At 35.9% G+C, this 14,682-nt stretch overlaps 1 protein-coding gene across 1 annotated transcript; it reads right to left on the reverse strand.

Annotated features, from left to right (window-relative positions):
- Positions 1-4,082: 4,082 nt before the first annotated feature.
- Positions 4,083-13,724, reverse strand: LOC121413900 (transmembrane protein 135-like). The gene is made up of 7 exons (XM_041606892.1): positions 13,575-13,724; positions 12,276-12,342; positions 11,039-11,206; positions 8,945-9,085; positions 7,691-7,789; positions 5,681-5,748; positions 4,083-4,236 (listed from the first exon to the last, which is right to left on the reverse strand). The coding sequence occupies exons 1-7, from the start codon at positions 13,706-13,708 to the stop codon at positions 4,110-4,112; spliced, it is 804 nt and encodes a 267-aa protein (XP_041462826.1). The 5' UTR covers positions 13,709-13,724; the 3' UTR covers positions 4,083-4,109.
- Positions 13,725-14,682: the final 958 nt, after the last annotated feature.

Below are 14,682 nucleotides of genomic sequence, written 5' to 3' on the forward strand. Positions count from 1 at the left end.
CAGGCAGTGTGTGTTCTTTGCTTAATGTGCAAAGTATCGCAGTGCTTCACTCCAAATTATATCTTGGCAGTTCAAACCCTATCGTGTATAGTATGCATTCAAGCTGCCAAATTATGGGGTCTTGTAGATAAATATGCCTGTATTCTGAAGTCAGGTTTAACTTGGACCATGGTCTAACTCTGTGCTGAAATTATGGGAGCCAAAAATTCTGTTTATATTGGATATTTCTTATGTTTAATATTTTCTTTCCTTTTGCTTTCATAATGAATAAAAATACCTGTTATCATTCAGACATTTATGAACAATTTGAGTGACAAACAAGTTAATAAATTGGATGTGTATTGTTAAGGATTTGTGCCCCAATTGGCTCTCTATACTTGAACCACAACTTTAAACCGGTGTCTAATTTAAACCTTGAGTTCAGAATAGGGCCATAGAGTTAAATTAAGTAACCTCTCTACAAGACAATGTCTATGTTTCTCTATGTGTAGTCAGTTTGTACTGTACATACACGTTATTTACTGATGTTATTCTACATTATTTTATTATTCGATACACAGTGAATCAAAACCACAATGAACAAGATTGTATTTATTGAAATATGTTTTATTAAAGAAGTCATGATTCATGGCAATTTATATGTACATATTTGTCTTCTGCTGTACATTATTTTCTGTATTTATCAAACATCAAAGAATACATAATACAAGTACACACACACACACAAACATCTTAAATCATACTCGATCATATTTCTTGTTGGACAAACATTTCTTGACTAAATAAGAAAAACATTTAGATGTATACTTGAGTAATATAGTTAAAACCTTTCAATTTCCCTCTGAAATGATTTTTTTGGTCAATTACATACAAAGAATGGTATTGCATTGTGTACTTTGCGTGGTACATGTACAAATAGAGACCAAGTTTACGGGCACGAGGCATTTTTTTAGTTTTTTTTAAATACATGTGCTATTAAATGCTAAATCTCATCCACCATTCTCTTTTTCATGCAAAAAATTAAAGCATTTAATGTAAAATTGGCATTTTACATTACTTTGATTTATGGTGTGCTCCCCTTATTTTTACTTTTTGCATGGAAGAAAAAGATTGCTGACAAACTTCATACACATCAACTTCGAGCCAAAACAAAACTAATTCTTCCCCTTGAGAGAAATAAGAATATTTAAGAATGAATAAAGCAACATGATGCATATATATTTTGCTCACTCTCCAAGTGTGTAACTCTTTATCTTGGCGGTACATATTTTTAAAATTGTATTCTTTTCCTCCTCTTCCTTATTTGAAGGGGTCCCAGGTTTGGTGAGGTTGTAGCCAACAAGAAAGTTTCATTCTCTTCACATCATTCATCATCAAAACAATTTCAAGATTGCAGTTCAAATTACAAGTACATAAACATATATTCAATTTCAGTTGCGTTTCTTATATACAGATATCATATAATCACAACACAATACATATAAAAAGCTCTTAACAATCTCACAGTGAATTCTCACTAAATCAAACATTTTAACTATGGATTACGGGATTTTTTTTGCCCATTGGTGAATAATATAGGGACATGCCAGTAGTAAGTTTAATAGGTTATGATTATTATTTTTGTTTATCTTCAAAATATTATATCTGGGGCCTGTTTCATAAAGAGTTACAATTGCCATTATGACAACTACTATGGTAACCTTGATTTTGATTGGCTGCTGAGCCCTGTTGCCATGGTAGTTGCCATAATGGCAAAGTTACAACAGTTGCAAGTCCTTTATGAAACGGGCCCCATATCTGAAATGAACAATACAAAAAAATTGTCCAATGAACGAAAAGATTAAACCTGACAATATGATGATTGAAAAAAAATTGGTTTACAGAGAGGACTCTACTTTCTCCTTCCACTCCCTCTTTCTCCCTCTCTGATTCAATATTTTCTCATGCCAACATTCTCTCCTCCCCACATTCTTGCCCCCATCTCTTTCTTCCCTTTCTCATTCTTCCTATGCTCGCCATTTTCCCCATCTGTCACACAATTTCTTGTGACATTCTTGTGCTATAGCAGAGAATGTGGGCAGTATAATTTCATGCAGTGGCGGACCGTGACCCGGAGGAGACAAAGCATTGGAGGGGCACTGTATTGTTTGTCAACAACGCTGTGCCCCTCCAATGCTTTGTCTCCTCCGGGTCACGGTCCGCCACTGATTTCATGTAACACTCTTTGATATCTACATGTAGCTTTATATATCCCAAATGTCTGGAAGTCATAAATTACATGATGCTTAATAATAATAATAGGCATTTATATAGCGCCATCTATCTAGAAATATTCTATTCCGAGGCACGTTGTTATTATTATTACCCCGGCTTTAGCTCGAGCTGCCTCTCAGCGCTCATGCATTCAAGGAATTAATCCTACCGGGTACCCATTCACCTCACCTGGGTCGAGTGCAGCACAATGTAGATAAATTTCTTGCTGAAGGAAATTACGCCATGGCTGGGATTCGAACCCACGACCCTCTGTTTCAAAGTCAGAAGACTTATCCACTGGGCCACAATGCTCCAAAAACGATGCTTAGGCTGACATCTACCATCATTGACTACCTTCAGGGATCATGTCATCGTTGCACAGAAGCAAATTGACTTAAAACCATGAAAAAAATAGAATAACATTCCAAAGTTTCTGTAGGCCTACTACTTTGATTCTAACATCTTCATCCTAGTTCTAAGCAAATGTTAACACATTGGCAGTCTTAAGCATACTGATCAAAACAATTTCATCATGAAACCCGATGTTGTGCGTCTTATTTTGTCGATGTAGACAGACACTAGCAGAGGTGGCATTGTCTGAATAGAGCATTCATAATTCCTGCTCCATCAGTCATTATCATGAAAGGCTTGCGGGTCGACCCCTTTTTTCTTGAGACATACAAAATCAAATGGGAACCAATTAAGAATCAAAACGGCAAAGAAATATTGAACTGAACAATGAATACCAAGCGCAGGAAAGAATAAAGATTAATTAAGTAGAACTAAATTTGAGATCCAAGGAAAATAAAAATAATAAGATGGAATTCTTGACCACTTTGAAAGAGAAATGCAGTGATTAATGTATGGCGCTGCATTCACTGTGGTGGGCCAATCTCTCAGGATTAACACTTACAGTGATGTCACTATATGGGCGCAATTTTGCATGCCTGCCTCCCTCATGATACATACAAATTATTTCAACTCACTTTTTAATCAAAATGTTTTTAATAATTTACATTTTTAATGAACAAATAATAACATGAGATATCTCTCTGCGGTTCTCATTTACTTAGTTATTACTGAACATTATGATTAAGATTTACTTACTTGGAAAGCATTTTCTGGAAATATTGCAAGAAAATGACTGAAATTAAATAATTTTGCGAAGTGATGGCACTAATTTCTTTGGGATGAATAATACTTTTTTACATTTACAACAAAAAAATCAAAGAGCTGTTACCAACATGAATAACAATTACGTTTGGGTGTCACAATTACCACACCAAGGCCATCTTTCATAATACTTGTAAATACATGTATATCACAAAATTGCTCTTAGCCAATCAAAACAGAAGCATTTCAGTAGCTTTTATTGATAACAAGTTTTATGAAACAGGGTCAAAGAATCTGATTGTCCACACACATAAAACAGTCCAATATATGAATATTCCAGTATGCATGAATATATTATTTATAATCCATAACAGATGACTTTGACATTCTGAACTCTCAAATTTGAATTAATTTTTTTGTTAAAATCTGCGGTCTGATCATGGGCAGCACAGTGTAGGATAGATCTTACACAGTAATTTGGTTTCTAAGTACTGTTGGTATTCAGGCCTCTAAAACAACCTGGACGTAGAACAATAATTTTTTTGAACACTAAACTTTAAAACCATGGTCCAGCATAGCCTTAGAGAGTAACTCTGTAAAAACTACATGCACCAACAACAGTTCAATGTTGAATGATTAAAACTATCATCGAGGTCGAATAGGAGTTCATGATATGACTTTTAAATCAAGGTCAACACCATAATTCTCATTAAAACCTGAAATTAAGCTGCAGATTGAGAGGCTCACACTAGACCAGCAGCCAGGAGGTTTGGTGTGAATCTTGTATCATATTTGGGCCAGTAATCAGGATCGAGTTTAGAGGCTTGCGATCCGGAAACGTCCAGCAGCTTACGGTTCATCTGGGCAAATCTGCAGTGTTAGAGGGAAATACGAACACAAAGAATAGCATTATATCATCACTTCATTTGGATGGGATAGTCTCTATATACACACCGTCATCTTGCTCAGTGTACCCTCTTCCATAAAATCCATCATCATCTAGTTGCTGTACCTTTTCCTCCGACCATTGGTCCTGCCACATTTACATGTATATTGGACGATATGATCACAGCCTTAAATATGCTATCCCGAAGAAACCACAGATGATTACAAGTTCTCTTTCTTTCGACGTACTGTCAAAATTTGGAATCCCTATCAGGATCTGTTGTAATAGGAACAATCCCAGCTGTATTTAGAGAAGCTGCACTGCCATTCATCCATGCAATGCAGCCTCCTGTTGGGTCTCTTATGCTGTAAACCAAGAGGCAGTTTTTACTTGCACATTCACTTTTAATGTATACAAGTGAAATTTCACATTACTTCACCATGGCAACTGGCACTGATACAAAGAATGTTTTCATCCAAGGATAGCTTTGCAGCTGCTGAAAGGGATTACTCTACAAAGTTCATAATGTTGTACTCTGTAGGAGATAACAGTAAGGTGTGATGCATGACTCAATGGCCCAAATACACAATTGGACTCTTCTTTACGTATGTAATATTATAAGAATAATTATGTACACAAAATCTGAAGTCTTTGGATTTGACAGCACAAAATGATTAAGTCTTGCGGTAGAGTCATAAAGGAACAACCCAACTTGTGAGCATATAAAAAAAACAAAATACACGTAAATGTGAAATACGTATATGGTTTGCTGTACATTTGGCTTGCTAAGATTATTTATTCCTCATTAAGTGATCGAAGAAAGGAAGGTATAGGTGAAGAAGTAAAACAGAGTTGCCAAGTTGTATTTTCCTTTTTCAGTATTCTCATCTCAAAATGGAAGAAATGCATGGCCCCAAAGTACAAGCCTGGTGCGACACCTCACTTTCCAGCGACACATATGACTTATATCATTAAAGCCACAGACAGAAAGATTAGGTACATACAAGCAATATCCCAAATAATATTTTCAAAGTGCTATGGAGCATCATAGGCTCCATAGTTCAGTACGCTATGAAATTCACTTAGCTTCATCTAGCTCTCAGAAGAAAAAAATCATGCGGTAGAGATCACTATTTTGTGCATTTCAGCCGTTTTGAGATATGTACACATCAACTTACATATACGGAACGTATTCTGAACATAACACAAAATGAACAAACTAGACAAAAACACCCCTGAACTATTTTTTTTCAATTTGTTTTGGACATCTCCCCCTCCAAATTGTAATTTGAGTTTAAACAATGATTAATATGGCACCCCTCTCCCCCTTGACTTATGCATTATTGAATTTTCCCGTGTTCCATATGAAATGCAGCCAAAACATTCTACTTGGCAGTTGTGGTACAATAAAACAACACTGATACTTACTTGTTTCCTGTTAGACCAAGAAGGAACTTCCAGTAAGCCGGTCTAATTTGATGAGGCTCAAACACGGCCTGAAAGAAACAAAAATAATCATTAGAATAATCTTTAGATGGAATTCTAAATCCCTTTGAAAGAAAAAACAAATGATAATCAGGCATTGCTGGAGATCATAAAAATAGTAAATTTTTGATATTTCACTAAAAAAGTACCAAGGATTTCCATAACACTTAAAACAGCTTAATGTATGAAAGGGAAAACAGTTACACTTGCCAGAACATTTTAACCTTCTAACCCATACATTACAGCAACAATGAACAGGCTTCTTATTGGCAGCTATGCTAAAGCTGGCCTCGTCTTACAAAGAGTTATGATTGATCCCATCAACCTCAGCTATATGGAAATCCACCAATGTCATGATTTCTGATACAGGAAATTGGCACAATGTCCTTTGTGAATAAAAGAAAAGAACACTGAATTTTCAAGAAAACAATGAATGCATAAATATGCATCATATCTGGAAAATATTCTAAACAAACGTGCAGTTTCGATGTTAACATTGCAGGCTATCCATGGTTGTGATTGATCGGATCGAAGGTAACTCTTTGTAAGATGGGGTGAAAATCTATGGAGCACCTGGGCCCAGTAACATAAATGCTTAGCAATTGATCATCCATAGGGCTGATTTCTACAATTGATTGCAACTCATAATTGTATATGATCAATTGTAAAAATCGGCCTCATGATCAATCACTGTAACTGGACCCTGGGGAGCGTTTCACGAAAGGACTTGTCGGACATTTCATTCCCTTTTATCCAACAGTTACCATAGTAACAGTGCTTCTCCGCCAATCAGAATCAAGGAAAGATGTCAGATATGACAACTTGTTGCTGAAACAGTCCCCAGGAGTGTCATAGCTTGACAGAAATGGCCATTTTACATGAACCCAATATCATTATTATCAATTTCATTTCATCATTTCATCTTTTCCTCACAGATATAGGAGAGGAGACATGATTGATGTTTATAATTTTATGTATGGTATCTTTATGACCCTAGCATTGATCTGCTTGTACGCAGTAAGGGAGGACAAGACGCCATTCACAGAAAAGCAAGAAGCAGTATGCGTGGCTTTATATAAGGGAATTCTACTTTTCAAATAGAGTAATAACAGTAGTTCTTTGGACAGTCTTACAGTTTGTTCTCTGTGCTCGCTGGACATTATATCTTGGTGATCTTGGTGATTGGTGATTTTTTTTTTACCTGATTGCTAAGAAAGCATGAATGCTTGTAAGCAAGCAACCAGAGGACCAACGGCTTAAGGTCCCCTCCGAAGGACCTGGTACTGAGGATTAATGCCTTACCAAAGGGCATTAGCGCACCAAGTGGGAATCGAACCCGGGTCACCGGAATACGAATCCCCCGCTCTACCGACTGAGCTATCGTGCCTCCACACTACAGAAAGTGTGGTTTCAGCAACATTGGAAAATTCTTTTAGGAATCGGCTTGATAATCATTGGAAAGATGCTGCTTTTAAGCACGACTTTTAATAATCATATTTCTGTCTTGCCACATGCCACATTCAACTATACTTGAAACTGATAGTGTGGAGTATACAGAATAATTACATTGATCGATAATAATAAGAATAATGGTCCATTTTTGTAAAGTCCATAACACATCATAAGTCTCTATGCGCTTGAGAAAACAAAGGAGAGGAGGAGATCGAAGTGTTGGTGTGTTCATTTTGTTGAGGCTAGGAACACTTTAAATAAGTATGTTTTAAGAGCTGTTTTGAATTTGCTAACTGAATCGATGGTTTTAGGAAATTTGAGAGTTTGTTCCATATAACAGGGGCTGCATGAGCAAATGAACTCTCGCCAAATGATTTTGTTGATATTTGGAGGTACAACTAATAAATTCATGCTTTGTGAACGTAAACAAGAACAGGCATTATGAGGCAAAGTCCTAAAAGCATTGCCAGATTAAAGCAAAGGAAAGTAAAGTATACTTACAGCCTGCAGGACGATGGATGTACTAAGTGCATAGAGAATGGAATCACCATGAGGAATGATGGGAAGATACTTCAAGTCCTGAAGTTTGAAGAATATGTTCTGGAAGATGGGAGTTGCATAACAATTTTTTTTTTTTAAATATCCATGAATTTCAATATAAAATATACCTGAGAATATCTCAAAATGAGTTCGAACAGAATTAAAATATCCACCCAAGTTTTTGCAAGCATACATAAACAAAAATATGTGGAAATATGATCATAGTAGAAATATGTCATTGCTGAAGAATGAGCAAAATTTGCATCGAATTTGAGCCCAGAGTTGGGAAAGTTTTTTAAATCAATTTCTTAATTGCATTGACAACAATTTATAATCAATCAGAAATATTAATTTTACAATAAATCAGTAAGATTTGTGTTATGGGAACCTGATAAGATCCAGGGGTGGCATTCTTGAACACTGTCATAACTTTTGTCGTAAGTTTTGTCATACCTCTCGGAGATGTGACACCGCTGTGATTGTCACAAATCGGTATTCTGAACATTGTCTTTTCCCTGTCATATCTCTCAAAGTTCCCGTCCATCTTTTCGGAAGCAATCCAATTAAAATCATCGTTAGTTAGCAGTGGGAGCCCTTCTAGCCAATAGGAAGGCCCCGTGACAGGTAGGCTGTATCCCAAATAAAGTTATTGGCATCGCGCAACTACACGAATATTGATGCCCTTAATTACAAAGAGAGACAGGGAGCGGTGAAGGATTTTAGAGGAGAAGTAGAAAAAGAAGGAAAACAGAGAAAAAAAAGGAGAAATAAATATGTAGGACCTAACTAATTGTGGCATGAAAAAATAATTTTGAAAATTGTCATGGATGATGAGTGAAACTAATACAACAATCTAATCTAAATAATATCATTGTATGCTTGACATTCAGTCGGCAGGGTATTGGGATATTTGGTACTAAAAGATATGACAAAATTTATGACTGCTACCCCCCTGTCATAACTTTTGTCATATCTTTTGCTTGTATTAAAGGATTACATGCATTTAAAGCCGCACATTTTTGGTGCGCGTTAAAGGGCTGAGACGAAATTCATGACAATTTTTTTTTTATATTAAGGAGACATCAAAAGTGGGCATCAATTCAATTAATCAATGAATTGAAAGAAGATCAAAGAGTAAAATTCCAATAGGCTTTTTTCTTCTTCTTTTTTTCTTTGTTATCTTCTGCCTTTTCTGCTCTTTTTTCTTATTCTTACCTCAGCAGCCTTTGATAATACATAGAGTGAAAGTGTTTTGCTTCTATAGAAGATGGTTGATAGTCCAGCTATGAAACCTGCTAGCAGACCATGTATGGGACTGTCTTTGTTCCGTAACCATCGCAAGAGACAGTTGACACTCTGTAACGCAAACAGATAAAGAATATATTACATAGCTTGTGTAGATTCGAATCAGTGATAGGTCAATACGCCATCACGTGATCATAGCTGCAAAGGATTGCATTTGTTATATTCTAGGTTTTGACGTCACCTCAGTGAATATAACTGCGTTGTATTGTCAATTGCGGCGTAATATTCACTAAGGTGACGTCACTCGCTGCTTACAAGTTGGGTAATCAGGTAGTTTAATTGATGTACGCGCTAGTGTAAACGCGTCGATTGCATGAAGAACGCGCTTGATGTATTTTCAAATGTTTTCTATTATAACGTAGACGGATCAGAGCTGTAGCAAGAATTTCGGGTTGGAGCCAGATAATGAAGGCAATATCTGATGGCGAATACACATAGACTATATAATATCACAAATATTGCCTGGTTTATCGTTTTAATAAATAACATTTCAACTCCCCTCCGAAGCTATATTTTTCCATTGGGAGAATGTTTTCCCTCAGCGCTGCGCTTCGGGCAAAATACAAACGCGTGGGAAAATATAACTCCATCGGGGAGAGGAAATGTTATATTCAAACTCTAGGTAGGCAATTTAAACTCTAGGTAGGCAATATCTGTATAATATTGAGAGACAGGGAACTTTCTTCCTTAATTTCCAGTAACTGCCTAAACACCAACAATGATGGAATTCTCTTTTTGGTTGCTCCATGCATTTGGATTCCGTTACCAATCCAACTTTCTTATTTTAACAACCGTGAGACCTTCAAACCTGAACTAAAGATCTATCTTTTCAATTCCAGCAAATATGTTGTGATTACCGGTAATATGTAGCATATTGTGAGGGGCAGCACCTTCAAAATCTATCTTACATATAGATGGGTCCATACAAACTCCATTCATCATCATCACCAATGTGCATTTTGTGGAGTATTACTTCACTGATGACTTCACTTTAGAGTTACAGATAGACTCGGGTTATCAAACAAGGCTTTGTCCCCCCTGGGCCCAGTTTTACAAAGAGTTACGATTGATCCAATCAATCGTAACTATGGAAATCCATCAATGTCATAATTTTTTTCTACAGGAAATATGCACAATGTGCTTTGTAAACAAAGAGAAGCACAGTAAATTTTCCAGAAAACAATAAATCCATGAATATACATCATAGTTACAAAACATTTTACACAAACATGCATAATTGATGTTGACATTGCTGGCCATCCATAGTTGTGATTGATCTGATCCATCACAACTCTTTTTATGACGGGGCCCTGGTTCGGGTACCCAGCAAAGGTCTGAGTAGTGTCTTTCTGCTGGAATTCCCCTTTTCAGCATATTTTCCTTGCCAATCATGTCATTTTAGCATAAGGAAACACACAAGGAATGTGGGTATTAAAGCTAGCTGATGTAGAGACAAAGAGAGCGGGATTCCTGAAAAAGACATAGAACAAACTTTGTGCAGGTGCCTTTAAAGTAGTTTTATCCCAACATTACTACTTGTACAGATTTACAAAATCCAACATGTCCTACTCATTCATTTTCTTTCTCTCTCTCTCTTTCGCTTGCTATATTTATCTTTTTCTCTGTAAGGTAATGTACAGGTATACAAGTATTCCTAAAGGTAACATGACATTGTTGCATCTGTCTTGTCTTGAACCGGAGAAAGATATATATATATGTATAGCGGAAGAAATTTTCCAAAAGCCTCGTAACACTGGCGGTCATTCATAGTGGTGAGGGTCAATATAGAGGAAAAAATGATATCATATTGTATTATTATATTATTGTATTGTATTTGTACTTTATTTATATATTTATAGTCCTGAGGAAGATCATGCATTGATCGAAAGCTTGATTAAATGGAGAAGCAAGGAGCAAACACCACTTTGTAGTCATTTTTTCCTCTAGATATATATATATATATATATATATATATATATATATATAAAACAATGATGAACTTACCCTGAATAGACCTGAGTAGAAACCTAAGAAGAGACCTAGAGAGAAGTTATCTTTGTGGTACAGCGACGTTGGGATGTTAGAAGGATTGCTGAAGGCACTGGATAAAGACCTGAGGACATTGATAAACCCCTGGATTGTATAGCCTAGGAAAAATCTCCTCAAGAAAGCCTATGAAAAATAAACGATACAAAATGAAAGATGTTAGACTGCTGAAGGGACTGGGTAAAGGACTTGAGGACATTGACGAACCCTTGCATTGTATAACCAAGAAAAACTTCACCCTGAAGAAAACTTTGTTGTAAAAATAGTAGAAAAAAATAGTACAAAATATTGGTGAAGGTTTGAGGAAAATCCGTTTAAGAGTAAGAAAGTTATCAGAGTTCAAAGTTTTGGATTTGTGACGTCATAAACGAGCAGCTGCCCCATGTGTTATGTAATATAAAATGCATGAATTTCAAATTTTGTATGTTTCCTGATGACTTAATTTTGTTTTCTATTCATGATCGTGTGTGAAATGATTTGTCTATTGATATAAAAAAGGTACAGTGAAAACCATTTTCAATTTTCTGAGAAAATGACATTTCATTGATTTATTTTACCATTCACTATGTAGGAATGCTGCTCGCATATGACGTCACAAATCAAATAATTGAAATTCTAATAACTTTTTAATTATTTGATGAATTTTTCTCAAACCTTCAGTAATATTTTTTATTATTTTTCTGCTATTTTTACAATGAACTTTTTGTCAGGGTGAACTTCCCCTTTAAGGAAGAGTGGGAGAATAAGAAAAATGCTAAATAATAGTAGTTGCAGTGAGTGATAATGTTGAGAGAAAGGCTTTAAGATCATCACAGGACCATCACAAATAAAGACCTAAGCCTAAGTTCTGGCATAGTTTACTTAAACAAGACACTGTGAAATAACAGATACTGTACTGAAACCGAAGTTAGCTGTAAACCACGAAAACAGATGAGTACACTTGGGCAAGCACTGGAATAGCAGCCAAGCTAATTCCATGATGATAATAATGACAACTGCAGACTTGGGAACTGTGCAGAATAGACATAATCGTTTCCAAGTTGTATTATATCATTATTGTCATTATCACTATTATTATCAATCACTATTATCATTTTCCTTAGTATTTTTATTATCATTCTTTACTAATATCATTGTCACTGACAACAGAATTAATTTGCAGTGTCTCTAACACTTGACACTTTGCATACTTTACCTCAATGGAGTAATAGACACAGCTAGATTCATGAAGGCACAGCGTATGCTTACGGAGATCTTTTAACCTAAAAACAAATAGATAGAAAAAAGATTGTTTAAAAGATAATCAAGTCCTTTTAGATAAATATGTACCAGTATGTTAGCTTTTCCTCTATGGTAATAACTATAAAAACCTACATTTTGATTGGTTACTATTTCAAGGTAACCATGATGACAGTAAGTTTTTGTGCAATGAAATGGAAGGAGATATTCTTTAATTAGAAACACAACCTGTTTCCCAATCATACATGTACGGTATCTCCTGATAATTTAAGAGAGGATATTAATTCTTGCCAAGATAATATGTTCTAACCCTATACAAACAAACAGCCACTATGAAAAATATTTCCTGTTGCCACATGCACATATATGTTTGAATTTCCTGTACTCAAAACCATGTCTAACTGGTGAATTGTCTGTTGGCCTTAACCGTCCTAGGTCAATTATCTCTGGTCTCATCTCAGACGGAATGAACCCAATTCATCTCCAAACAATGTCTCTGATTTCCACCATTACACAAATTCAAATTCAAAACAAGAACCAAGTTTTATCTTTAACATGCATGCTATCAAAACAAAATAGTTAAAGACCGTCTAAGACTGCTTTTATTTAGACCTCAAGCCATGATCATGATTTAAATCATGATTCTAAACACACAAACATGAATCACAATACCACAATGCTTCCAGAATTAAGTCTATTATACCTCATTTTCTTTACTTCTTTTCATCTTGTCGGTTTATTGAAAATGGTGTTCGGAATTGAATTTCAGCATAGATCCAATTTAATAATATTGACAGTGTTCACTCAACAACTGAGATCGTTGTCCAGTTAGTTCACTTACTAGAACTTAAAGTTGAAGACAGGACACAAAATGAAAAGCAGTGGACGATGCGATGACCAACACAGAACTTGAAGTTAATGCATGTGAAAAGACATGCATGCATATACACGTGAGCATAGCGCACACCTTGAGCTTTGAAACAGTCAAACCGAAAATAGCCCGACACAGTGACATCATAGAATCATGATTGCATTCTAAATTTATAAGACCTTTTTGTTCATAATTGTACAGAAACGTCTTTCCAAACACCCCTTTTTCCTTGTTTCGTGTTTGTGAATTGAAAGACGTTTATTTTCGCTTTTGACTAAAATGCAATCGTGATTCTGCAGAATCATGATCTGAATCATGATTCAGATCATGATTCTAGGGTAAAAAAGTGGCGCATAAACGCACCCAATGTTGATCTTGACTTGCCTTTTGATGAAGTTGGTAATGATTGTCTGAAGCACCTTTGGTAAGAATTGAGTAAATGAAGGTCTGTCCTGTTGTCCAGGATGTCCTGAGGAAGGACCTGTGTCTTGGTTTGATTCTTGCTCACTGGCAGGCATCTCTGAATTACCAACCAACAATCTACAAGAAATTAAACAAAAGAAGATGCATGGTATTTGTGTAGTCTTAGGTTATTTGGAAAGATTGAAATGAATGAAGGGTTGTCTTGGTGTCCTGGATGTCCTGAGGAAGGACCTGTGTCTTGGTTTGATTCCTGATCACTGACAGGCATCTCTGAATTACCAACCAACAATCTACAAGGAATAAAACATTTAATGCATGGTATTTGTGGAGTTTGAGAGTATTTTAAATAGATTGAAATGTAAAGTTGTCCAGGATGTCTACAGGAAGGTCCTGTGTCTTGGTTTGACTCTTGTTCATTGGCCGGCAGCCCTGATTAATACACATACCAACAATCTATAAGGGACATGCATAATATTAATGGAGTATTTATCATTTTGGTACGAATGAAGAATTATCACGGTGTCCATGATGTTCTGGGTAGCATCAAATGTCTTGGCAAGGCTCTTGCTAACAGGCATGCAGCTCTGAACTACTGTACCAACAATTATTATCTGAAGAATAGCAAGGTTGACATTATTCATGGACCTATTGGAGCATGCCACACTGGCACTGGTCCCACGGTCCCAGACCAGTAAAAATTGCTGTAAAGCCAGTAACTTTTCAGAAATAGCCAGATTTACTGGTCAGGCATGACCAGTACAAAATATATCAAACTAATAGGACTGATATTTTCTCCTCTTTGGTGAATTATAAAATTGGCGACACATGGCATCTTAAAGAATGGCTCTCATAAATTATGTTGTGTGTGTGTACTGTTTTGTTTTGTATGTTTAATTTTTTTTTTTTGGGGGGGGGGCAATAAAACAAAATAGACGAAAAATAAACTCAAGTCTTTTTTTAAATGTTTTTCTTTATTTTGGGGGACCAGTGAACTTTAGGTTCGTACCCTGTACTTTGAAAAACTGGGTATTTACTGATCCGACATGAACAGGTTAGACCGGTAGATAAA

The sequence above is a fragment of the Lytechinus variegatus genome, chromosome 4 (assembly GCF_018143015.1).
Source record: "Lytechinus variegatus isolate NC3 chromosome 4, Lvar_3.0, whole genome shotgun sequence".
NCBI lineage: Eukaryota > Metazoa > Echinodermata > Echinoidea > Temnopleuroida > Toxopneustidae > Lytechinus > Lytechinus variegatus.

Excerpts from the sequence above, each read along its gene's own strand:
- LOC121413900 (XM_041606892.1), bottom strand. The coding sequence starts at position 13,708 with ATGCCTGCCAGTGAGCAAGAATCAAACCAAGACACAGGTCCTTCCTCA. Across the intron at positions 12,343-13,574 it reads ATTACCAACTTCATCAAAAG|GTTAAAAGATCTCCGTAAGC; the intron begins GCAAGTCAAGAT and ends ATTTGTTTTTAG. Across the intron at positions 11,207-12,275 it reads GTGTCTATTACTCCATTGAG|GCTTTCTTGAGGAGATTTTT; the intron begins GTAAAGTATGCA and ends TATTTTTCATAG.